This window comes from Oncorhynchus masou, chromosome 8, assembly GCF_036934945.1.
Source record: "Oncorhynchus masou masou isolate Uvic2021 chromosome 8, UVic_Omas_1.1, whole genome shotgun sequence".
Taxonomy (NCBI): domain Eukaryota; kingdom Metazoa; phylum Chordata; class Actinopteri; order Salmoniformes; family Salmonidae; genus Oncorhynchus; species Oncorhynchus masou.
The window spans coordinates 28437229-28465024 of record NC_088219.1 but is presented as its reverse complement, the minus strand read 5'-3'; the positions used below and the strand labels follow the sequence as shown (position 1 = coordinate 28465024).

General features: G+C 41.3%; 1 protein-coding gene across 5 annotated transcripts; it reads right to left on the bottom strand.

Moving 5' to 3' along the window:
• Nucleotides 1-136: 136 nt before the first annotated feature.
• On the bottom strand, nucleotides 137-27333 carry LOC135544487 (TNF receptor-associated factor 2-like). Of its 5 annotated transcripts, none has more exons than XM_064972134.1 (12): nucleotides 27221-27333; nucleotides 24833-25041; nucleotides 22241-22319; nucleotides 21927-22025; nucleotides 10321-10482; nucleotides 10091-10165; nucleotides 9248-9322; nucleotides 7593-7832; nucleotides 7027-7330; nucleotides 6603-6751; nucleotides 6201-6351; nucleotides 137-800 (listed from the first exon to the last, which is right to left on the bottom strand). In XM_064972134.1, the coding sequence occupies exons 2-12, from the start codon at nucleotides 25009-25011 to the stop codon at nucleotides 736-738; spliced, it is 1578 nt and encodes a 525-aa protein (XP_064828206.1). In that variant the 5' UTR covers nucleotides 25012-25041; nucleotides 27221-27333; the 3' UTR covers nucleotides 137-735. The 5 variants fall into 5 exon arrangements, with proteins under 5 accessions (XP_064828206.1, XP_064828209.1, XP_064828204.1 ...); XM_064972137.1 differs by having other exon boundaries at nucleotides 6289-6351; XM_064972132.1 differs by having other exon boundaries at nucleotides 137-6351.
• Nucleotides 27334-27796: the final 463 nt, after the last annotated feature.

Here is a 27796-nt window from a genome sequence, read left to right as displayed (position 1 = left end):
TGGGTTTTTACTAAGTGCAGGACAAGTCATTCCAGCAGAACATGTTATTGGACAGCTACAGTATACCCCTTCCTGTGTTTACAAATATTGCTGCATATCGCAAATCAACTACTCAGCAAAAAAAAGAAACATCCTCTCACTGTCAACTGCGTTTATTTTCAGCAAACTTAACATGTAAATATTTGTATGAACATAAGAAGATTCAACAACTGAGACAAACTGAACAAGTCCCACAGATGTGACAAACAGAAATGGAATAATGTGTCCCTGAACAAAGGGGGGGGGGGGTCAAAATCAAAAGTAACAGTCAGTATCTGATGTGGCCACTAGCTGCATTAAGTACTGCAATGCATCTCCTCATGGACTGCACCAGATTTGCCCGTTCTTGCTGTGAGATGTTACCCCACTCTTCCACCAAGGCACCTGCAAGTTCCCTCACCCTACGATCCAACAGGTCCCAGACGTGCTCAATGGGATTGAGATCCAGGTTCTTCGCTGGCCATGGCTGAACACTGACATTCCTGTCTTGCAGGAAATCACAGACAAAACGAGCAGTATGGCTGCTGACATTGTCATGCTGGAGGGTCATGTCAGGATGAGCCTGCAGGAAGGGTACCACATGAGGAGGATGTCTTCCCTGTAACGACCAGCCTGCAATGACAAGCTCAGTCCGATGATGCTGTGACACACCGCCCCAGACGATGATGGACACTACACCTCCAAATCGATCCCGCTCTAGAGTACAGGCCTCGGTGTAACGCTCATTCCTTCGATGATAAACGCGAATCCGACCATCACCCCTGGTGAAACAAAACCGCGACTCGTCAGTGAAGAGCACTTTTTGCCAGTCCTGTCTGGTCCAGAGACAGTGGGTTTGTGCCCATAGGCGGTGTTGTTGCCGGTGATGTCTGGTGAGGACCTGCCTTACAACAGGCCAACAAGCCCTCAGTCCAGCCTCTCTCAGACTATTGCGGACAGTCTGAGCACTGATGGAGGGATTGTGCATTCCTGCAGTCCTCATGCCTCCTTGCAGCATGCCTATGGCACGTTCACGCAGATGAGGCCAGGGCAATAAATTGCAATGTGTAACAACACCTGCACAGGATCCGTACATCCGAACATCACACCTGCGGGACAGGTACAGGATTGCAACAGCAACTGCCCGAGTTACACCAGGAATGCACAATCCCTCCATCAGTGCTCAGACTGTCCGCAATAGTCTGAGAGAGGCTGGACTGAGGGCTTGTTGGGACCCTGGGCATTTTTCTTTTGGTGTTTTTCAGAGTCAGTAGAAAGGCCTCTTTAGTGTCCTAAGTTTTCATAACTGTGACCTCAATTGCCTACCGTCTGTAATCTGTCAGTGTCTTGACGACCGTTCCACAGGTGCATGTTCATTAATTGTTTATGGTTCATTGAACAAGCATGGGAAACAGTGTATGAACTTGGATTTTTACGAATTATCTTTGAAAGACAGGGTCCTGAAAAAGGGACATTTCTTTTTTTGCTGTGTACATTATACTTAAAAAAACTCAACCAGTAACATGGCTCTTTGGCAAGCTTTTGCTACAGCCTATATCAATGAGCTTTAGCATTCTAGCTAACAACCGCTGCATCCAGAATAGTTATTTTGCAAAGATCATAACCAAATATAACCTTACCGACTGTTCAAGCAAGAATTTTAAAAAATCATTGGAAGCGTATAAAAACCACAAAAAGTGACTTTGTTTAGAAGTAATAAATCAAGACTGTTGAATGGGTGCAGATGGCGATGGCTTTCTTACTTCCGCCAAGAGTCGCGCGCATCTGTGCGTGATGGCAGTGTTGTTACCTTGAAAACAACATTTTGGAAGCTAATAGATTACAATTATGTTTAATCTTTTAACTAAATGCAATCAGAAGATAACAATAATATTTACATGTTAATAGTAACAGAATGCATAGCAAAAGAATAACTGCAGATTAAATTGAAAGTTGTACACCCATAGGCTACTGTCCCTTTAAGAGCTAGAATTGATTTTGTATCTGATGTTGTGATTCTCACCAAATATGTTGTCTTCTCACACTATTCAAACCCCACAAATGAATAAAGCAGCTTATGTAGCTCTCTTTATAGATCACATATTGCAAATAAATAATCTGAACTAAAATCTCCACACATATTTTGGAATTTCTGTGCTTCCTTGACAATCGCTAATCAATATCCCAAAACAGCATGATTCTTTCTGAGAGCCTGCACATCATCATCTTCCCTCGTGTGGTTCCAATGTGAGAGGTTATTTGTATTTGTATTTATTATGGATCCCAATTACTCTTCCTGGGGTCCAGCAAAATTAAGGCAGTTTATGCAATTTTAAAAACATTACAATACATTTACAACACACTGTGTGCCTTCAGGCCCCTAATCCACCACGACCACATATCTACAGTACTAAATCCATGTGTACGTACAGTGCGTGTGTTATTGTGTGTGTGTGTATGTGTCTGTGCCTATGTTTGTGTTGCTTCACACAAGGTGTATTTTTATCTGTTTTTTTAAATCAAATTTTAATGCTTGCGTCAGTTACTTGATGTGGAATAGAGTTCCATGTAGTCATGGCTCTATGTAGTACCGTGTGCCTCCCATAGTCTGTTCTGGACTTGGGGACTGTGAAGAGACCTCTGGTGGCATGTCTTGTGGGGTATGCATGGGTGTCCGAGCTGTGTGCCAGTAGTTTAGACAGACAGCTTGGTGCATTCAACATGTCAATACCTCTCAAAAAAAGGAAAAGTAGTGAATTTCAATTTAATGGATGTGATAATTAAAGATTCATACTAGATCTACATGAACACATGCAGAAACTTAATCATAAAAGCTAAACCATAAATGCTTCAGTAAAACACACATAGATAATGAATGACCCAGAATAATGTGAAGGCGATCTACTTGTAGCATGTGTTAATGTTAGATCTATAGTCTTTCTTCACTTTACACAAGAAAGAGAGCCCGTCACAAGTAAATAACATTCAGAAACACTCCATTGTTATATTCAATACAATTGCTTATATCAGGGATTGGCAACTTGGATGAGGCCAACAAAAAAAACAGAACTAATGAGGGTCCACAGTTTCCTTGTGACTCAGCGTACCCACATTCATACATCAACCCAAACCTATTTTTTTCTTTATTGGTCCACAGGCCTACAAAAGGGGGCCGCGGGCCACCAGTTGCCCATCCCTGCCATATATAATAGCTTGCTAAAGGGTATTTATGAGTGAGCTCACTATCTAGAAATAAGCTTGTTATTTGAAAGTAAAGATGCATTTAGTATTTGAAAAGAGAAGGAGCTTCCTCAGCTTATCACTTTATAACAGTTATCTTATATAATTCATTTATAATATGATAATGTATTGAATCATATCTTTACTTTATATGTCTATGCTGTGGTGTACTTATGCACACCATATAGTAGTGTATATACAGTGAATTCGGAAGGTATTAAGACCCCTTCCCTTTTTCCACATTTTGTTACGTTACAGCCTTGTTCTAAAATTGATTAAATCTACACACAATACCCCATAATGACAAACATGTTTTTAGATATTTTTTTTTAAAACATAGTTATAAAAAATGAAAAACAGAAACAACTGATTTACATAAATATTCAGACCCTTTGCTATGAGATTTGAAATTTAGCTCAGCTGCATCTTGCTTCCATTGATCATCCTTGAGATGTTCCTACATCTCGATTGGACATGATTTGGTAAGGTCCCACTGCCTGCTTGGAGTTAGCTAAAATGCACCTAAAGGACTCTGACCAAGATTCTCTGGTCTGATGAAACCAAGATTGAACTCTTTGGCCTGAGTGCCAAGCGTTACGTCTGGAGGAAACCTGGCACTACAGCATCATGCTGCATCTGCTCTTTCATTGGCAGGGACTGGGAGACTAGTCAGGATTGAGGAAAAGATGAACGGAGCAAAGTACAGAGAGATCCTTGATGAAAACCTGCTCCAGAGTGCTTAGGACCTCAGACTGGGGCAAAGGTTCATCTTCCAACAGGACAACAACCTTAAGCACACAGTCAAGACAAAGCAGGACTGGCTTCGGGACAAGTCTCTGAATTTCCTTGAGTGGCCCAGCCAGAGCCCAGACTTGAACATCTTTGGAGAAACCTGAAATTAGCTGTTCAACAACACTCCCCATCCAACCTGATAGAGCTTGAGAGGATCTGCACAGAAGAATAGGAGAAACTCACCGAATACAGGTGTGCCAAGCTTGTAAGAGTCATAACCAAGAAGACTCAAGGCTGTAATCGCTGCAAAAAGGTGCTTCAACTAAGTACTGAGTAAAGGGTCTGAATACTAATGTAAATGTAATATTTAAGTTTTATTTTTAATACATTTGCAAACATTTCTAAAAAACAGTTTTTCCTTTGTCATTATTCAGGTATTGTGTGTCGATTGATGAAGAAAAAACAACAATTTAATCAGTTTTAGAATAAGGCTGTAACGTAACAAAATGTGGAAAGTGAAGTGGTCTGAATACTTTACGAATGCACTGTGTGTGAGATGTATATATTATTTAGAGGCAGTGGTTATCTAGCCGGCTAACAGAATTAGATGTTAAAAGTATATTTTGCCGGTAAGGTTACTCATTTTCTAGTGAAAAATACTTTAGCAAACATTTTTATAAACATTTTTATAAAACATTAGCAAATAACACTACGGATCTTTTACAATCAGTGAGAAATAGGCTGAGCAAGAGGGCCAAAAGAACCCCACAGCGAAGGTGTCATAATACCCATAAAACATAGCGGTCAAACAGGGAAATGGTTCCAATCATTTTCACACTATTCTTTTTTCCTTATAGGGGATTTTAGACACCCTTAAACTCAGGGATGATTCGTGGAGGCACACCCTGTCGGGACATTTTGACAACCACATTAATCTCTCGTAGACATGATGCAAAACAACAAATCCCTGTAAGCTCCTGCACGTCATCTCTAGCCGACACCTTTGCTAACAGCTATTGTGTCAATTTAAAACTTGCACAAGACAGTTCACTGAATTGTCCATTTAGAGAAATGTAGCCAATTTATTAATTATTACATTCCGCTAACATTAGTTAATCCAGACATTATTACCTTTGCCTCGATTCGGCAGTCTCACCCAGATCATCATGGCATTTGTAGTCCTTTATGATAGCCACATTAGCAGCTAATTAGCATTGAATATGGGGGTAAATACAGGTGAGTATATTTATAAAAGTCACCTTGTCCTAGAGAGAGATTTACACAGTTATCAAAATGTCACGCCAGGGTAAGCCTACATGAAACAAACCCCTTATTTTAAGTGTTTCTAAAATCCCCTATGGGAAAAATTAATGGTGAAAAAATGATTGGAACCATTTCCCTGTTTGACTGCTAGGTTTTATGGGTATTATGACTCATACTGTGGTCCTCTATTCAAGCATTGGTTCAGTCCACCACAATTTGCATGTTTATGTAAAGGATGTTGAGACTTATTAATTCAAGGCAATGGTGTCCAATCTACTGATCTCTCTTTTCGTTACCAGTGAAGGGCGCTCCATTGTCCCATATGCGAGATCTATTTCTGACATCCACTATAAGACTCTGTAACTATTACTTTAAATATTACAGTGTGAACTATGGTGAACAATACGTCACTTGCAGATGGCCCATATGGGGTGGGCTAGACCCTCCATTGCAGTCTGATTAACAATATGTTGGAAATCCCCTGTAAATGCCTTATCATGCAACTGGTGGTGCATCCTGCACACTTGATGGTTCCACAAATGTGACTCCCAGTGCCTTCAATGAATGCAATTCACAATATCTATATAATCCTGCAGATCTGACGAATGGACCGAACGCTTGAGATAGCGCTCTCCCTGAGAGAATTTCTGACCCACCTGAGTTTTCATTCAAATGCTGTTAGCTGGCTAAATAGACACTGCCTAGATTATGCTTATAATTATATTATATTATTTAATATATTTATAATTTAATGTATTTTATGGTCATAAGTGATCATTGTGTGTTCTTCTGCTGTGCATTTTTTGGCCTTTAACTACCCCTTCCTGTTTCTACAGACCTTTGACCACCACTTCTACAAGCCTTTGACTTCCACAGTCACTACAGGCCTGTGAGGTCTACAATGGCCTTGATGAAAATGGTGTCATCCCTAAGGTAGGAGCTCTTGCCTGCCAGTTTAGCCAATGGGCAGAAGAGTGGGCAGCCACTGGCTATGTTCATCTCACTGATTGGCCGCTGGAAAGAGGTGGAGCTTACATCAGGCCGGAAGGCATCAATGATATGCTCCCTGTTATTCTGATCCAGCAGCATCAGTGTCACCTGCAGGGAAGAGAACGAGGAAAGAGGACGGAGATTTAATATTTAGTTTTTACTATAATGCATTTTGTTGTAGTTACTAATGTTAGACACAGGTAACAGACAAAATAAAGGAAAGTGTCTTAATAAGGTGTTGGGCTACTACGAGCCAGAACAGCTTCAATGTACCTTGGCATAGATTCCAGTGCCTGGAATTCTATTGGAAAGCTCATGCTTTCAATATACTTCGTATCCCTTATTTACTCAAGTCTTACCTTCTGACTGAAGGGCCATTTGAGCAGAGCGTCACACTTGCCCCTCATCACCACGAAGAAAAGAGAAAGGTGAGTCCCTCGACCCGTTCCGTCCCCATTCAGATACAGTCTCAGACACATCTTATAGCCATATTTACTTGAGTAGAATGCTACGGGATAAGAGGAACTATATTAGAATCACAGTATGTGCATCTGTGACTTATTGAGTCACTTGTGGTAAAAATGAGTGCATGATTGTGGAATTACATTGCCATAAATGTACATAGTGTATGGTATACTTATGATACATAAAAAGAAAGATATCAAATCAGATTTTCCTAAATAAAGATAGAAGGATTTTCAAGTTAAAGCCAGTCAACTTGTAACTGCAGGCCTTAAGGTCCGGTGAATAACATAAGAATAAAATAATCAGGGCAGATCTAACCTGGTGAGAACATAGCGGGTGTTCGCCCGGCCACAGCATCCTGGCGGCGCCGTGAGAAGTCGGCGATCTTCCAGACAAAGACACCATCAAAGGTGCAAAACTGGAGTTCTCTCAGAGTCTGGTCTGTCTCAGCCAGTTGTAGGTCCCGCATGGTGAGAGTACGCTCTAGTTGACGTACCTTGTTGCCGAGGTTCTCAATCTTGTCTTGGTCTAGACGATGTTGCCGTGAGAAGGCCTCTAAAGTGAGAGAACTCCTCTCCACTTCCCTGTTCAGTACACACACTATATTCTCCAGTGCTCTCACCTGCAGGACCATAACACAGAGAATACAATGAAGACAAGTCCTTCATTATGTGCTACTGCATCTGCAACATCTCTGTATGGATTAGTATTCAGGCCATCTGTAAGAGTACAATAACAAGTAGGATGCCAATCCAATTTATCATTTAACAGCTTGGTTGACATTGTCATGTTAAACAAGGGAAGCTTTAAAACAATATATAAGACAACAATAGCTTCCGTAGTAGTTCCTATTCATCAAATGCATCAGACCAAATTAAGCCAACCTTGTGGTCAAGACCAAAAGTCTGGACAGAGGCAGCGGCTCCTCCCCCATCTGTGGCTGCAGTAGCTGTGGCTCCATCCTCGGGAGCGCGGTACAGGCCCAGCCCAGAGTCCTCCTGCCACTCCCCCAGCCCTGGGGCCTCTGGACGCTGAAGCCGCACCAGAGACATCGTCGCCAAGATCAGACGCATGTGCTCCATGACACTAGTCTGCTCGTGGTCACTGTGTTTCCCATTATCAATCTGTGTTGACACAACACAAGGCGTTAAGCATATTGAGTTAACTAGTCTGTATCATACTGTTCAGTGTCAATTTTAGATGCCCTTCAATATTGAGATTCAAGCTGGAGTTCAATTGTAGGGGACTGCACATAAAGTTCAGAACATTTACTCTCAAACACTAGATGTCTCTTTTGAGACGTCTCTCTGTTGAGGGTGTGTCTAATACCCAAGAAAATATGTGGACACCTGCTCGTCAAACATCTCATTCCAGAATCATGGGCATTAATATGGAGTTGGTCCCCCCTTTGCTGCTATAACAAACTCCACTCTTCTGGGAAGGCTTTCCAATAGATGTTGGAACATTGCTGCGGGGACTTGCTTCCATTCAGCCACAAGAGCATTAATGAGGTGTTAGAAGATTAGGACTGGCTTCGCAGTCGGCGTTCCAATTCATCCCAAAAGTGTTCGATGGGATTGATGTCAGGGCTCTGTGCAGGCCAGTCAATTTCTTCCACACCGATCTCGACAAACCATTTCTGTATGGACATCGCTTTGTGAACGCCGGCATTGTCATGCTGAAACAGTAAAGGGCCTTCCCCAAACTGTTGTTGCCACAAAATTGGAAGCACAGAATCATCTAGAATGTCATTGTATGATGTAGCATTAAGATTTCCCTTCACTTGAACTAAGGGGCCTAGCCCGAACCATGAAAAACATCCCCAGACCATTATTCCTCCTCCACCTATATTTACAGTTGCATTCGGGCAGGTAGCATTCTCTTGGCATCCACCAAACGCAGATCCGTCTGTTGGACTGCCACAACGGTGAAGTGTGAATCAACACTCCAGAGAACGCGTTTCCACTGCTACAGAGTCCAATGGGAACAAGCTTTACACCAACAAACAATTATTGTGCTGATGTTGCTTCCAGAGGCAGTTTGGAACGCAGTAGGGTTAGGGTGAGTGTTACAACCGAGGACAGACCATTTTTGCACCACAACAATGGCCAGGTAGATGTCAGATCATGCTGTACGTACTACTAGGTTGGATACTACTTGTGCTTCAACCAAGAAGTTGCCACAAGTGTCTAATTATAAAGGTCTAACTATAAACCAAACAATCAACAGAACATTGTTCACTGTCTGCATGCCATGGAGTAGTCAAGGTGACTCAGAAAACAAGAGGAAAGGGGGATTTTTCTTGATCCAAACGACTACAAATTGAGCCAGATTTATTTGACTGTCAGATGAGGGCAAGTCATAGGAGAAAACTGAGAAAAACAAACCAGTTTCCTCTGACAAACAGGAAACCGTATTCAAGAGCTGTCTGGGACATTACAATCAAAGATATGCATTTTTTAAATATCTAAGAATGCCATCATCATATACTGTAGATAAAACCTTATCTGAATAGATATAATTTATCTTCTATACACACCACAACCTTGCAGCCGACCTCACTGAACGGACATGCAGTCTTAGACTTGGCACAGGATCTGCTGTGATCTAGAAACTGCAGGGAGAGAACAGAAAGAGAAAGATCAGGGGGTTATGGAGATTAAATTGGGGCTTAACCCTGAAAATAACCGGCATTATTGTCACGACTTCCGCCAAAGTCGGTCCCTCTCCTTCTTTGGGTGGTGTTCAGCGGTTGACGTCACCGACCTTCTAGCCATCATTGATCCATTTTTAATTTTCCATTGGTTTTGTCTCATCTTCCTACACACCTGGTTCCAATCCCATTCATTACATGTTGTGTATTTAACCCTCTGTTTCCCCTCATGTCCTTGTCAGAGATTGTTTGTTGTATATAGGTGTGTTATTTGTTCTGGTGTGTGATGGGTTTTGCACCCTATTATGTTATTTTTGTATACTTTGGTTTTCTGAGATTTTTGAATGTTTATTAAAACAGCTCCATTTTTACCAAGTTCATTCTCCTGTGCCTGACTTCCCTGTCACCAGCACGCACCGCATTACAATTATTTCAAGTGTGAAAGTAGATGACTGTTGAGGTTATTTTATTCTCAGTTCAAAGGGCTAACTCAAACAAAGTGCAACTACCTTCTTAGTTCTTTTATGAGAAGACTTCATAGTGAGACCTACTTCTATTAAAGAGTGGTAAATGAGTCTGTTCATGCTCTGGCCTACTCCACTTGACTAGGCAACAATGTATATTTATTGAAAGCAGAAACTGTATAGGACCACGGCTGATAAGATAAGATTAATTGACCTAGAAAGCAAGCCAAATGAAGACTTTTAAAAGACACAGTAGAGGACAGACCTTTTCCCGTGGGATCTTTTTCTTTCCACAGTCCTTGCACTGCAAGGGAAACTTCTGGCAGATTTCATCATGAGCCTGTAATAGATAAGGAGTGGGAGTTGGTATGAGAATATCAGTTCATCTCAGAATCCACACATTCCATAACCATCTCATCAGAATCTGACTGTCTGGAGTACTGTGTCCACTTGTACATGTGTTGGCCATTGGTGTTTTCCAGATATGCGTCTCACCTTGATTTCCTTGAAGTTGAAGGAGACTTTGCAGTACTTGCAGTTCAATGTCCTTGCTTCACATTCTCTCTCATTATGCCTCTCTTTTTCACTGCGCAGGATAAGGACCTGGCAGGTTTCACATGGTACTCGCTCATACTCACACTTGCCCTCGTGTTGTGCCTGGGAAACAAAAACAAAGAGTTTTACCACTGACCATTTGCAGAAACGTGTAGCAGTATTAACCCAATGAGTCCCACCAAGTTTTTGACTTTAACCCCTTTTAAACATAGTGTTTGAGCTACAGACGTTTGGGTTGTACCATTGGATTTCTTCTGCATCCATAGATACCAACCATTAATCTGTGGGATTAACAGGGGCTAAACGAGACCAGTGTTTTTGAGACAATGACGGATCCTGAAGGGGCCCGGGCCAGGTCTTTTTTTCCACAAAAAAACGTCTGTAGAGTCCTAATGGTTTGAGCTACAAACTACTAAAAGATATCTATGAAAAGCTGAGACTCTCACTGACATGCAACATGTTCTGCTCTATGATGCGCACAAGCTACACCAGAGTGGTGTTGGATTCGGGGTAAAATTTGATATTAAAGACATGATAAATCAGACACATAGTGTATAAGGAGTGAAAGATAATGGGTCTCTGTAGAAAGACAGATGGCTTTAGAATGTGTTGGGTGGAAATGTAAATTAATTACTTAAAAATCATGCAATGTGATTTTCTGGATTTTTGTTTTAGATTCCGTCTCTCACAGTTGAAGTGTACCTATGATAAAAATTACAGACCTCTACATGCTTTGTAAGCAGGAAAACCTGCAAAATCAGCAGTGTATCAAATACTTGTTCTCCTCACTGTAGATCATAGGAAATCCCAGGACATAGTGTCTATAGCACTGTGATTAGCTCACATAGTTGCTGTCAAACTCCAAACACTTGTCACTGACTAGTTGGACATTCAATTCCCAGTGATTTCTGTACTTACAGCATTCATATAAATTAATTTTTAGCATGTTTTTGCTTTGACGGACCTTATTATTATATTGACATTTGTCTATAAAACTCATGAATGCAACTGTTTATGTCAAATTCTTTTGTTTTCTACTTGTTGTCCTGAAAATAAAATAGTAAAACACTTCATTGTGAAGCTAAATATAAGGGTTGGACATGTAGATAAATGAAGGTCAGATAATTGAAAAGCCTATTTTTGTTGGGATCTCGGGACTGAAGAGGTTTTAAGAAAGGACAACCAAAACCAGCCACTGTAGTCTGTGTTAATCTTTATCCCTGCATGCATTTGCATGTTTTAAGATTGAGCGTGCAATATATACATTTTCTTGTCAAACTTAATGTCAATGGAAATTCCTGACACAAAAAGAGTGGCTTTAAAGCAAATGCCATTTAGAAGTAATTAAGCTGAGCCAGTTCAGAAAGAAAACCAGAGTGCCCCGCCTCAGCTGACACATCAGCTGAGATGGTACCAATTAGAGGTGAGTATCAATCATGCCTATCCAGAGCTTTCCCAGATATCACCGCGCCTTATCGGATCTTGAGGTTGACTAAACAACCTATGCCCTCTATTCAGAATTGGCCAGAATCCTAGTGGTCCTCTACGCTCATGATACACAGTGCATTCAGAAAGTATATGCACAGCTATTTTCAGGTCTCTCCAGAGATATTCGATCGGGTTTAAGTCCGGGCTCTGGCTGTGTCACTCAAGGACATTCAGAGACTTGTCCCGAAGCCACTCCAGCGTTGTCTTGGCTGTGTGCTTAGGGTTGTTGTCCTGTTGGAAGGCGAACATTCGTCCAACTTTAAGGTCCTGAGCACTCTGGAGCAGGTTTTCATCACTGATCTCTCTGTAGTTTGCTCTGTTCATCTTTTCCTCGATCCTGACTAGTCTCCCAATCCTTGCCGCTGAAAAACATCCCCACAGCATGATGCTGCCACCACCATGCTTCACTGTCGGTATGGTGCCAGCTTTCTTACAGATGTGACACTTGACATTCAGGCCTAAGAGTTCAATCTTGGTTTCATCAGTGAGCCTTGTGGTTCCAAACTTCTTCCATTTAAGAATGATGGAGGCCACCGTGTTCTTGGGGACCTTCAATGCTTCAGAAATGTTTTGGTACCCTTCCCCAGATCTGTGCCTTGACACAACCCTGTCTCGGATCTCTATGGACAATTCCTTCGACCTCATGGCTTGGTTTTTGCTCTGACATGCACTGTCAACTGTGGGATCTTATATAGACAGGTGTGTCTCTTTTTAAATCCTCTCCAATCAATTGAATTTACCACAGGTGGACTCCAATCAAGTTGTAGAAACATCTCAAGGACGATCAATGGAAGCATGATGCATCTGAGCAAAATTTTGAGTCTCATAGCAAAGGGTTTGAATACTTTATATAAATAAGGTATTTCTGTTTTTTTATTTGTAATAAATGTGCAACATTCAGCAGGGCAGGGGGAAAAGAGGGAGAAGCATCAGGGATAGTCGTATTAAAAGGGGTGGGAGATGAGGAAATGTTGAACGGGCAAGGAGGCATGGCTGAGTCAAATAGAAATCCTGACTTAATGAAGTGGGGATTAAAGAACTCAGGTCAGTAACAACCACATCATCAACTTTAAGGGACATGGGCAGCTGTGGGGAGGAGGGTTTATTCTCCAGGTCTTTAACAGTTTTCCAGAACTTCTTGGGGTTAGACCCACAGAGAAAGAACTGCTCTTTAAAGTAACTAACTTCAGCCTTACGGACAGCCTGAGTTCACTTATTTCTCATTTGCCTAAACGAGAGCCAGTCAGCCCGAGTATGCGTGTGCCGAGCCTTTCGCCAAATGCAATTCTTGAGGTGGAGTAACTATGCAAGATCACGGTCGAACCAGGGCCCGAATCTCTTTTTAATTTTCTTTATGGGGTCGTGTTTGTTAATAATACCACTGAAAATATTAAAAAAAGAAGGTCCAAGTGTCTTTGACAGAGGGGATCAAGCTGATTCTATACTATTTTACAGAGGCCAGGTCATGAAGGAAGGCTTGCTCATGAAAGTTTTTTAGCAAGCATCTATGACAAATCAGGAAAGGTTGTTTCACTGTGCAGCCATTACGAACACAGGCTGTAAAACAGTGATCCCTAAGGTTTTAACAGAAAGCACCAGACTGATTCCAGGATTATTTGTGAGGATAACATCAAGAAGAGTAGCCTTTTCTGGGTGTTGGAGTCATACCTAGTGGGATTGGTGATAATATGAGAAAGATTTAGGGAATCCCATTGCTTTAGGACTTGGTCAGGTGGTTTAAGCATGTCCCAGTTTAGGTCACCTAGCAGGACAAATTCAGACTTGGTGTAAGGGGCCAGGAGAGAGCTTAGGGCAGGTAGGGTACAGGCCGGTGCTGATGGAGGACGATAGCACCCAGCAACAAAGCGCTATTTTAAAGTTGAATACTTAAAACCAGCAAATCAAATTTTTGGGGACAGGCTTTGTGGAGACAACCGAGCACTGAAGGTGATCCTTGGTAAAGATTGCCACTCCCCCACCTTTGGAAGATCTGGCTTTCCGAAAAAGGTTATAACCAAAAAGTTTAACATCAGTATTCAAAACACTCTTCATTAACCACGTCTCAGTGACCAACACATCTGGATTGGAGCTCTGAACCCGCATTTTCAATTGATCCATTTTTGGTAATAAGCTTCTAGTGTTAACGTGCAGAAATCCCAGGCTTTTACGGGAGCAGAAATCAGTGAAGCAGATAGAGTACAAGTCAAAATTGGGGCGAGCAACAGTAGATGGGCCAGGGTGTACATGCATATTTCCAGATATCATCAACAGTAATACAATCAAGGCACGGCATAGTACAGGGAGAGCTCTACAGTGCTGATTTATGACATCTGAATGTGCATCAGATGGCAACAAGGTCATATTGTACAGCAATTTTATCAGGTAACATGAATACAAAGTCGGCAATGGGTGTTTAGAATGGGATGAGAGGCCAAAAGTCTATGTAACCAATTATTAACTCATTCTAAAACTAATAAGAAGGGTAAAGGTACTCCAGTTGTCATTGCTCAAACTATGTTCCATGTTCCTCTTCCATGTTACGCTATCTGCAATGCTGACCACTCTCCACGCTGGTCGATCCATTGTTTATCACTCATGCAACAGATGTCCAGCAAAGACAAGAAGACTGGTCTCGGCCCCGTGTAAAAGATTGTGTTCATACTTCGTAACTCTTCCGTTGTGTTTTTAAAGAAAGAACTGTCCAGCCAGCGATCCCAGTTGATTGGTGTTTATTCCAACAATAGACACAAGGAAGCACATTAGATGTGCAGGACAATAGTATGTTGATGGCTATAGATTCGTGATTTGTCTGTCAGCATGGAAATAACTGAAATAGCAGGGGCTAATGCGACCATTATAGAGCATGCTAGCTAACTCACTCTTACAGCAATAACATACAAAAGCACATCCCAGGATGCCCCCAATATCTAACAGGTACCGTACACACACACACTGAACAAACATGGAAACGCAATATGTATAGCGTTGGTCCCATGGTCCATGAACTGAAATAAAAGAATCCCAGAAATGCTCAATATGTACGAAATGTCTGTGCACAAATTTGTTTATATCCCTGTTAGTGAGCATTTCTCCTTTGCCAAGATGATCCATCCAGCTAACAGGTGGGGTATATCAAGAAGCTGATTAAACCGCATGATCATTATTGGGCTGGTGACAATAAAAGGCTACTAAAATGTGCAGTTTTGTCACAACACAATGCCACTGTAACGGCCGTTGTTGGTGGAAGAAGGTGAGGACCAAGGTGCAGCGTGGTATGTGTCCATATTTATTAAAATGAACACGGAAATAACAAAAATACCAAAGAGAAACGACCGAAAACAGTTCTGGCTGGAGCAGACAACAGAAAATAATCACCCACAAAACACAATAGAAAACAGGCTCCCTAAATATGGTTCTCAATCAGGGACAACAATTGACAGCTGCCTCTGATTGAGAACCATACCAGGCCAAACACAGAAATAGCAAATCATAGAAAAACTAACATAGACAACCCACCCAACTCACGCCCTGACCATTCCAAAACAAAGACATAACAACAGAACGTGACAGCTACAGATGTCTCAAGTTGAGGGAGCGTGCAACTGGCATGTTGACTGCGGGAATGTCTACCAGAGCTGTTACCAAATAATTTAATGTTAATTTCTCTACCATAAACATTGTTTTAGAGAATTTGGCAGTATGTTCAACCAGCCTCACAACTGCAGACCACGTGTAACCACACCAGCCCAGGACCTCCACATCCGGCTTCTTCACCTACGTGATCATCTAAGACCAGCTATCCAGACAGCTGATGAGATTGGGGAGTATTTCTATCTGTATTAAAGCCTTTTTGTGGTGGAAAACTAATTATGATAGTCTGGGCATGGCTTCCCAGTGGGTGGAAGCCATGCCCACTCATGGCTGCGCCCCTGCTCAGTCATGTGAAATCCATAGAGGGCCATGAGAGACTAATTTATTTATTTCAATTGACTGATTTCCTTATCTGAACTGTAACTCAGTAAAATCGTTGCGTTTATATTTTTGTTCAGTGTGTGTTGGCAAGATAGGCAGATAGTTCACGTGCCAAGATGAAGATCATCATGCCTCAAGCGAGGGTACCCAGCAGTACGTCACCAGGGATAGAAGTCGCATGTTGCTCAGTTTATGCCACACGTGGTTAAGATTCTCACATAGGATTCATTGTTGCGATGGTAAGATTACTTAACTGGTCTATTCGATAATATCTAAATGGCGCTTCTGCCGTAGCTACAGAGTCGTCTGGTGTAAGGTTCTGCTGTTTTGGGGGATTGGTATAGCTTACTGTGCTTACTGCCCATAGGCTATATTATACTGTATATTGACGCTTTGCTTAGGCATTGAGCTACCCTGGAGGAGCAGAGCCTAATCGCCAAAACTTGCATTATTCATTGCTTAAAAGCGGCAATATGTAACTTTTTGGGCGACCTGACCAAATTCACATAGAATTGTTAGTTATAAATCTGTCATTCTCATTGAAAGCAAGTCTAAGAAGTGGTAAATATGTTCTGTTTCCCAGTCTTAATTTTAGTTTTTGCATCTTTTACTTTCAGTTTTGTACACCAGATTCAAACAGCTGATAATACAATATTCATGGTTATGGAAAATATATTTCACAGCAGTTTAGACAGTACAATGATTCTCTACACTATGCAGTTGTTTAGTCACAAACAGTAACTGGCAGAACTATTAACATTTTTCCAAACAGAAAATGGCAGAGCAAATTCTGCATAGTGCATCTTTAATAAATGGTTAAACATGTTTCTTCGTGGTGCTTTCTTTCTGAAATTAAGCGGAGCCAGTTCAGAAAGGAAACCTGATTGCCCAGTCTCAGCTGACACACATGCTGAGATGGTACCAAAGAGGCTAGTATCAATCACACCTACATTATTTGGTGGTCTATTTTAAGCTGACCAGGTCCCCTCACTCATCATGCTGTTACTTCAACTATGCGCCTGCTTCTTGCTCGCACCACCAGGTTCTGTGTTTCTGTCGGGGGATTGGTATAGCTTACCACACTCACTGTCCATAGGCTATATTATATATTGACGCTTTGCTTGGGCAGTGAGCTAACCTGAAGGAGCAGAGCCTATAGATCCAAGACTTGCATTATTCATTGCTTAATAAATGGTTATAAATATTTCAATGTGGCGTTTCCATTCTGAACATGTATTTACAGTTAAAAGACCTTTAAAAAGCATTGTGTTATGAAAGAAGCAGACTTGGCATGACTGCAACATGTTTTACATTTTAAACATTTAGCAGACGCTCTTATCCAGAGTGACTTACAGTAGTGAGTAAATATATTTTAATACTTATTTTTCAAACTGGTCCCTCGTGGGAATCAAACCCACAACCCTGTCGCTGCAAAAGCCATGCTCTACCGACTGAGCTACACTGTTCTCAGTAATAAATCATCCTTTAAAATCAACGATAAGCCAAAACAATAGCTGTTTTATAGCCTACTCATACTCCCTTGGCTTAAGAGGGGCAACCTGTCTATTCAGTAAACACAGCTCTATGCAAGATTAAAATAACAGTTGGGTTGATGGTTAACCAGTCTGCTGCATACGAGTTTATAAGCAGCCAGTTATGGCAGTTAGAAGAGGTACATCTAGTATAACTGAAAACGGCCACAATGGAGCAGGATGTATGGTTAGAACGTGGTGACCTTACACATCACAGAGAACTGCAGTAGATGCCACAATTGACTTTTAAAGTGTGAAACTCTTTATGGTTGTAAACTAAACTGACACAACATATTCATATATGAAACACTGCTCTATTTAAATATTGTTCATGTATAGGAAAAGGTGTTGTGTGAGATGGGAAACAATGTATGTGTTTGTGAGAGTATGGCCTATTGTGGTTGTTTTGGGTGTTGCATGAAACTGCACATTCATACTGCTTGCGGTTGTGCAACAAGAACTCAAAATTGCTTATTCAACCACTGTGTCAAGGGTTGAATTAATTGTGCCTCACAACTACAACAGTTAAAATACACAGTCAAATACAAATTAATCAATCTACTTGAATCGTTACAGTAAATGTCAGTCCTGCTCTAGCCAAATTTTTTTCAAGCAGGTGGGAGGAGAGGGGGGTGGGGGGAGAGAAGGGTGTTGACATCTTTCCCACGTCTTTTCTCATTCAGTCTCAAGGCAGCAGCAGAGCAGGTAAGTGAGCATGTTTTTCCAAATACCCTTACCAACCCTTCTCTAAAATATCCCCAAGCCAACCTTAACTAAAAACAATAACAACTTGTCTAAAGTATTTTCCTAATTTGGAAACTCGCGAAATGGTTCAGACTATGTCAATGTAAATCCGTAAACATGGGCACCCTCATAGATATTATCCAGACCAACTTGCCCTCCAAATACAAAAACATCCTGTGGTGGACTGCAGTAGCGTCGAATAGTCCCCGTGATATTCAACTTTTCAGGGTAGTCAGGAACCAATACACGCAGTCAGTCAGGAAAGCAAAGACTAGCTTTTTCAAACAGAAATTTTCATCCTGTAGCTCTAACTCCAAAAAGTTTTGGGACACTGTAGTGTCCATGGAGAATAAGATCACCTCCTCCCAGCTACCCACTGCACTGAGGCTAGGTAAAACTGTCACCACCAATAAATCCATGACAATCGAGAATTTCAATAAGCATTTCTCTACGGCTGGCCATGCTTTCCTCCTGGCTACCCCAACCCCGGCTAACAGCTCCGCACTCCCCGCAGCGACATGCCCAAGCCTCCCCAGCTTCTCCTTAACCAAAATCCAGATAGCAGATGTTCAGAAAGAGCTGCAAAACCTGGACCCGTACAAATCAGCTGGGCTAGACAATCTGGACCCTTTCTTTCTAAAATTATATGCCGCCACTGTTGCAACCCCTATTACCAGTCTGTTCAACCTCTCTTTCTTATCGTCCTAGATCCCCAAAGATTGGAAAGCTGCCGCGGTCATCCCCCTCTTCAAAAGGGGGTGACACTCTAGATCCAAACTGCTATAGACCTATATCCATCCTGCCCTGCCTTTCTAAGTTAATAAAGAGATCACAGGACCATTTCGAATCCCCACCGTACATTCTCCGCTGTGCAATCTGGTTTTCGAGCTGGTCACGGGTGCACCTCGGCCATGCTCAAGGTACTAAACGATATCATAACCGCCATCGATAAAAGACGGTACTCGCAGCAGTCTTCATCGACCTGACCAAGGTTTTCGACTCTGTCAATCACCATATTCTTATCGGCAGACTCAACAGCCTTAGTTTCTCAAATGACTGCCTCGCCTGGTTCACCAACTACTTCTCTGATAGAGTTCAGTGTGTCAAATCGGAGGGCCTGTTGTCCGGAGCTCTGGCAGTCTCTATGGGGGTGCCACAGGGTTCAATTCTCAGGCCGACTCTTTTCTCTGTATATACCAACGATGTTGCTCTTGCTGCGGGTGATTCTCTGATTCACCTCTACGCAGATGAGGCCATTCTGTATACATCTGGCCCTTCTTTGGACACTGTGTTAACAAACCTCCAAACAAGCTTCAATGCCATACAACACTCCTTCCGTGGCCTCCAACTGCTCTTAGATGCTAGTAAAACAAAATGCATGCTTTTCAACCGTTCGATGCCTGCACCTGCCCGCCCGACTAGCATCACTACTCTGGACAGTTCTGACTTAGAACATGTGGACAACTACAAATACTTAGGTGTCTGGCTAGACTGTAAACTCTCATTCCAGACTCATATTAAACATATCCAATCCAAAATTAAATCTAGAATTGGCTTCCTATTTCGCAAACAAAGCACTCACACAGCCAAACATACCCTCATAAAACTGACTATCCTACCGATCCTCGATTTCGGTGATGTCATTTACAAAATAGCTTCCAATACACTACTCAGCAAACTGGATGCAGTCTATCACAGTGCCATCCGTTTTGTCACCAAAGCCCCTTATACCACCCACCACAGCGACCTGTATGCTCTAGTCGGCTGGCCTTCGCTACATATTCGTCGCCAGACCCACTGGCTCCAAGTAATCTATAAGTCTATGCTAGGTAAATCTCCGCCATAACAGCACCCACACGTAGCACGTGCTCCAGCAGGTATATCTCACTGGTCATTCCCAAAGCAAACACCTCCTTTGGCCGCCTTTCCTTCTAGTTCTCTGCTGCCAATGACTGGAACGAATTGCAAATATCGCTGAAGCTGGAGACTTATATTTCCCTCACTAACTTTAAACATCAGCTTATCTGAGCAGCTAACCAATCGCTGCAGCTATACATAGCCCATCTGTAAATAGCCCACCCAATCTACCTACCTCATCCCCATATTGTTTTTATTTACTTTTCTGCGCTTTTGCACACCAGTATTTCTACTTGCACATCACCATCTGCACATATATCACTCCAGTGTTAATTTGCTAAATTGTAATTACTTGCTACTATGGCCTATTTATTGCCTTACCTCCTCACACCATTTGCACACGCTATATATAGACTTTCTTTTTTTCCTATTGTGTTATTGACTGTATGCTTGTTTATTCCATGTGTTGTTGTTTGTGTCGCACTGTTTTGCTTCATCTTGGCCAGGTCGCAGTTGTAAATGAGAACTTGTTCTCAACTAGCCTACCTGGTTAAATAAAGCTGAAATTTAAAACAAATATATGATTAGCAACACTGTTTGTCTTTCCACTTACCAGTGAATCCTACAGTAAAACACTGTTGTTTTTTTTTAAATAGTCCACTGAATACCTGTTACTGACTCCAAATCACACAATCTCCCACAGACAACGACAACATTAAAAGGCCACTGAACCAACACGAAACGCCTACATGATAAAACGTTTTTAGCACAAGTTGTGCTAATCATCAAGTTGGTTGTCAGCATGACATTTAACTGCACAATCTGCATGAACACAAAAACTTTCTGCTGAATCGGCCCTAGAAATGTCGCATAGACAGTCTCACTTCTTTTCTTCCCCATTGTGAAAGTAAATACAATTCTATCCACAGTTATGAGGAAGCACATTAACCCCCCAAAAAACGTATTACTGAATAACCAGACATATTTACAGTTGACAGTCTTTTAACATCCCCCACAAAACACACAGTTATAACCTACGATTAGATACAAATGTGCTCAAACTGAAGAAATAAAAGAGCAATGAACTTAAAACTTTCCCCTCCCTAACATTCCCTGTTATACAACAGTACATGTTAGTTTAACTCTTGGCAGGCAGAAGGCCAAAGTTTGCTTCCTCATAAAACTCCCCTCTCTTCCTGTTTTCAGTCTCTACAATCGATGGACAAATGGATTTCAGTTAAATTAGTCTTAACAACAATACAATAATTTGCAGTTTATCAGTATTATTATGAATTTCTCAGACTACTCAAGACAGATGGTAAACAGAAAGTAAATCTAAGCCTGCAGGTCTTGGGTACTTTCCACTCTCCGCCTAACAGGACACATTAAAAAAAACTCACGGGACTTTCCAAGTCATATAACAAAGGCAGATCCTGTTTCACTCTCACATGACAACCAAACCCGTTCCACGTGTTGATTTTGTCTATCCCCACCAGACGCCTTCATGACACGCAGGTTAAAATACTAAAACCAACTGTGAACCAAATATATTAATTTAGGGGCATACTCTATGAAACATTCATGTACATTTAGCTAGCTTGAATTGCTAGCTCATTTGTCCAGGGAGATAAACATGGGTTGATGTTTTACCTGAAATACACATGCTCCCTTTTTTTGTGCTGGATCTTTGCAGAATTTTGACCCATTCTGAGTCACACAAAATCATGTGTTCTCTGACAATTTATTCACAGATAAAAGGTCGCACACACAATGGGGGCAGTCTGGTCAGCATGTCAGATTGCTACTGTGTGCCTTTGCTATTGGCTCTCAACACGAGAGACATGAGGGATGTCCAATCAGTTTCAACTCAAATTCAAAACATGCACAAGATATTCTCATTTGAATCACCCAATGACAACCCAGTAAAACATAAGCATTAACTCCATACTATACCTCATATTCTTTTATGCAACCAGTCCAAGAGCATCCCTCACTGATACATTTGGCAGGCAGGCTGGCGATTTCTCTACCAGCTGCATTGTCTGGAAAAGCCTGAGGGAGGTGAAAAGAACAAAGAGTACACTAATTACACACAGTAGTTGTCACATTCACTGCTACTGTTCAACCAGACTGGGGGGGGGGTTGTCTTAAACATTGAACTGTAATAAATACTTTAGATGAATGAAATCCATATCCTTTATTCGCCAGGAGCAACATGATTCACCAGAGATGCAGTTCGAAGTTAAATTCATGGAACGGAGCCTTACCTCATTACTATTGAGAATGGACTGTGGCTCCTCATATATCTCCTCCTGTCGACAGGCTTCACAGGGCTTTGGGCCAGAGCTGATGATGGAGACACACGTCATGTGATTTTACAGTACAAAATGATTTCTGGCCAACAACTAGAGGGGTCTTAGCCTCGCCTGAACCACTACCCACATTTACAATGATTACCAGTAGGCTACAGAGTACAGGGTTAAACTAGAAAGATGAATCATGTAATTACGTAGCATATATAGCACTTTGGAGTATACAGATAAACATATATAAACACAAATGGGCAAGTCACTTCAAAACTTGCCCAACGAGATCCATTGCAAAGACATTGTAATAATAGGTATTAAGAATACTATAATTAGTGGGCACGGACAAGACATACAACAACAGGCGCATCAGTATGCAAGGCAACACAAAGATGCAAACAAATTAAAAGGTTGATGTTTAAATCCACAGATTGAGAGTCTTTAGTGTGAAGGAGGAGTCAGACCACCAGTAGATGGAGGAGGGCTGTGAATGAAGATAATAGTTCCCCTATGAGTTTTCTGTGTGGGTTCATGACTCAGACATATACTGTAGTCCCACTAGAAACCACTAACTATGTGGAATGCATTTAGATAACCAACCATGACCAGCTAGCTCCATGTTGAAACCGCTCCCCTTTCAATTCTTAGAAAATGACATGTGGCAACTGGAGTTTCTTGTGAGTTTAAAGCGAAACAGGATTACAAATTGTACAAATTCCTGGAATTACCAAATTACTGTCCCATGAATTTCAACATCAGCACCAATATAGCACTTCAAGTACAATGTATTTGACCTGAATTGTAGTGAAATATATCATATTAAATTAGTTAAGACTCTGACAGTGAGGATTCGTAGTTGAACGTCTGTTTCTCCTTATTAAACAACTAATCACCCATCCAGTATTTACAATTATCTTCCAGGCATCCACACACACTTTAACTTATTGTTGTTCTTTCCCGTGCAGATTCTACGTAGTCTGATCTCTGACAATATCACTTTGCAAGTTAAAAAATGCACATCGTCTTGAACATACTCCGATTATAATCAGATGATAATCAGGACATCCTGGAACTAAGAAAAGCTGAAGCGTCACTCTATCTTCTTTCACATTCCACTGCACCATTTTTTACTCATGTTAAGAAATGAAGCGGCAAAAATATCTAAATTTCTAGCAGCAGGTGAAGTATAAAAACGTACATGGTTCCACTTCTCTTTAAAGGTGTGAAAACAAGAAGCAATTGTGTAGAGCATCCTCGTACCATCTAAACCACTGTGAAATATATTTTCCATAATCACAGAAGAAAAAATGTGCCCAAAGTTAGAGCTACAATGTTTTATAATGAAATGAACAAAACACAAATAAACAGATTTAGCTGCAGTGTGAGATGGTGACATGGTTAAACTCCCAGTGAGAAGACATATTTAGTAAGAATCAGCAAGAGCAGCTTGGTCCAGTTGCACCACCAGAGGTAAGATCCATTCCAGATAGTTCCAGTCGAGGCTGGACCAGTATTGGTGTTAATCTGACTGGCTACCACACACTAGGCTTGGGCGGTATACCGTATACCAGGGTATTTAGAACCTGGGCGGTATACCGTATACCGGGGTATTTGGAAAAAGCCACAGGATGATTTTTCAAAACCGTTGAAACTATTTATTTTACGTATTTTTTTATACATTTCAGTATTTGTACCTACTTGTGCAATATGTTAGGAGATAAAGAACATTGCGTTCTTCATTTCAGTTTACGGTAGTCCCCAGTCACATGGTGTTTGTTTACAAGAACACAACGATGAGAGACCAGAGCCTTGTGAGTCACTCACTGTCGTGCAGCACGCGCTTCATAATTTTTCATTATGAAGCTTACCGGAACTAGTTTCCCAAAACAGCGGTTTGAGCCAATCATGTGCGTTTGTTTATAAAGAAGCACAAGGAGCAAAATGGGAGCTTTGTGAGGGGAGTCATCTCTACAGCGCAACTTAAGTGAGGTGATCAAGTTACTCTTGTATGAAATTAACTACTAAATGTTTGCCAGCTATATATATATCTTTTAACTATTAAGTTAACCATCTAAGATGTGCCAAATAAATTCTCTCCAGCGGGGTTTTGCTAACTTGCTAATGTTAGTTAAGTGGTTAACATTAGGTTGCAAGATCAAGCTTCTTGGTAACAGCAGCAGAGACAATCTACTCCTGGATTAAGATAATATTTGGATGCCATGGGCATGGTATGGAGGGATGGAAATGTGTATACTGCCCAACCCTACCACACACATACCGCAGACCGACACAGAATCCCGTGCTGACTCATCCAGACAGGGGCTGAGGTAAGTGGAAGGGCAAGATGCTGATGGGAGCCAAGGAACCAACAACACCACCACCACCACCACCACCACCACAGAGAGACACTGCAGTGGAATAGCTACAGTAGGACTTTGTGGGGTGGAGCATCATGCCCAGTGAGAAAGGGTTAATTAAAGTAAGGGGAACTTGAGGAAGGGTGGGGGGTTGCAGAGCCTGGTGGGTAAGAGGTGAAGAGCTACAGTAGTCTACCTGGTGAGCAGTTTGAAACAATGGACACAGAAACGATGTCCACACTGAGCCTGGACTGGCTTCCTCAGGACCTGGTGACACTGCTGGCATTGGTACTTAGCTTCCATGGAAACAGCCAGGACACTCTGGGGTATCCCTGGAAGGGAGGAGTCCAAAGAGGGTAGAGATATGCGGGCCATGCCTCTCCATCAACGTCTCATACAGCTTTCCTGTGTAAACAAATATCAAACCTTAATATTTAGCGAATGGATTAACCACACCCTATGTCCCAGGCCACTGCAATGATAGGTTACCTACATAACTCACAGGAGATATGGGGTAGAGCCAGCTGTTCTGTTTGTTTATTTGTAGCTGTTGCACATGGGATGCATACAGTTAAGCGTGTCTAAAAGCCAACTTCGCTGTATGTCATCTAAGCACTTTTCTGTCATTCAACCTTTCACCTCAGGTCAAAACAACAAATAAATGCAATATAATGTAGCAGTACTTAGTAATCAACAGATAATTCAAAAAGATTCAGGACAGGAGTGGCTTGGCAGGCAGACCTGCAGTATGGACTAGAGGTCGATCAATTAATCGACATGACCGATTATTTAGGGACGATTTCAAGTTTTGAACAATCGATAATCTGCCTTTTTGGACGCCGATTATGGCCGATTACATTGCAATCCAAGAGAAAACTGCGTAGCAGGCTTACCACCTGTTACGCGAGTGCAGCTTCAAAAGGACCCTGTGGCTGCAATGAGCCACGGTAAGTTGCTAGCTAGCATTAAATGTATCTTATAAAAAACAATCAATCTTCACATAATCATAAATAATCATAAATTGTGTCACTTCTCTTGCATTCAGTGCAAGCAGTGTCAGGGTATATACAACAGTTTAGGCCGCCTGGCTCGTTGTGAACTGTGTGACCATAATTAATTAGCCAGAATTTTACAGCACTGTACTTCGTTTGCCAGCAGCTCTTAGCAATGCTTGAAGTACATCGCTGTTTATGACTTCAAGCCTATCAACTCCCGAGATTAGGCTTGCAAAACTAAAGTGCCCATAAGAACATCTAATAGTCAAAGCTATATGAAATACAAATGGTATAGAGAAATAGTCAAATCGTCATAATTCCTATAATAACTACAACCTAAAACATCTTAACTGGGAATATTGAAGAACTAGGAATATTGAACCACCAGCTTTCATATGTTCTCATGTTCTGAGCAAGGAACTTAAACGTTAGCTTTTTTTATATGGCACATATTGCACTTTTAACTTTCTTCTCCAACACTGTGTTTTTGCATTATTTAAACCAAATTGAACATGTTTCATTATTTATTTGAGACTAAATAGATGTTATTTAAGTATTATATTAAGTTAAAATAAAAGTGTTCATTGTTCATTCAGTATTGTTGTCATTATTACAAATATATCTATAAAAATTGGACGATTAATCGGTATCGGCTTTTTTGTTCTCCAATAATCGGTATCGGTATTGAAAAATCATAATCGGTCGACCTCTAGTATGGACAGATTGAATTTTAGTCTCAGAGAGAGAGGATTCTTGTAATATGTAATTCTTGTAATTATTGTAATGAAATTGTAAAGTGAAGTCACCAAGAGAAAGACAAAAGAGGTTTAAAAGGTGATGTTGTTACACAAGTAAATTAGTAGTGCTTGAAATTGTATTGTATATGAGTTTTTGAAAGCTAGTCTAAGACATGGTAGATATGTTCTATGTGCGCTATTCCTATGCTTCCATTCTTAAGTTGTTTTTTCAATCTTTTACTTTCGGTATTGTATACAAGCTTCAAATAACTGAACATACAATATTCTTGGTTGTGGAAAATATATTTCACTGTGGTTTAGATGGTACAATGATGCTCTACACAATTACTCCTTGTTTTGTCATAAAAACTGAAATTAGGCAAACTATTTTAGCAACCAGTAAATGGCAGAGCGATTTCTGCATATTGCACCTTTAATACATTGTATGGCAATGCAGTAAATGAGCTCCAGCGTCAACGTCCAACTCCCCCCCCCCCCCCCCAGACAATTTGAGAAATCTAGCTGAAACAATGTTCTTGTTTGGACAACTGCAAACGCACGCTGATCCAGAAAAACGACTTTAAACTGCATGTACCGTGGAGATGCAGCCAAGGTACAGAAAACATTTTCTAAGTAGGTCTGTCAATTTCCTTTTTTCCTTGCCATTGGACATCTTGCTCAACTGTCGTACTAGGCTTAGCTATGGAGCCAAGCATTTACGGCATAACGTTAACGATGACTTTCTTCTCAGCAGTGCACTACCTGCATACTGAAAAGGTTTTCGGGGTGAGCGAGTCCCAATATCATGGCCATTCATCCAACCTACAAAAAATAAGGAAGTGTTGTACTTACCAAATTAAGGCCCAATGTACTACAGCTTTTTGTGCTGTACTTTTTCTGTTGCTTTGCAACACCAGCCCACGTGACTTATTGCGGTGACTGTACACTAGATAGCAGTAAATTGCTGCGCCCATATTGTGACTGGCTTGTAGGCGTGTTGGTAACTTGTATGAAGGTCTGGTTATGAAATGGGTACATAGTCAAATAGTAATTATCCTCTAAAACGCCCTGTTTCCAATTGTCCACATGGCTGGGAGAACCTGTTCAAGTAAGTAAATACATTTTGAAAATGTAAAAAAAAAAAAAAAAACACGTATTTACATTTACATTACATTTACGTCATTTAGCAGACGCTCTTATCCAGAGCGACTTACAAATTGGTGAATTCACCTTCTGACATCAGTGGAACAGCCACTTTACAATAGTGCATCTAAAATCATTTAAGGGGGGGGTTGAGAAGGATTGCTTTATCCTATCCTAGGTATTCCTTGAAGAGGTGGGGTTTCAGGTGTCTCCGGAAGGTGGTGATTGACTCCGCTGTCCTGGCGTCGTATTATTAGCTAACTAACGTTAGCTGTAGTGCAGGCT

Coding starts and splice junctions, on each gene's coding strand:
- LOC135544487 (XM_064972132.1), bottom strand. CDS start 25,011: ATGGCCCGCATATCTCTACCCTCTTTGGACTCCTCCCTTCCAGGGATA. Junction 22,320..24,832: donor TGTTTCAAACTGCTCACCAG/GTAGACTACTGT, acceptor CTCCATCATCAG/CTCTGGCCCAAAGCCCTGTG. Junction 7,331..7,592: donor CTTTTGGTCTTGACCACAAG/GTTGGCTTAATT, acceptor ATGGTCCTGCAG/GTGAGAGCACTGGAGAATAT.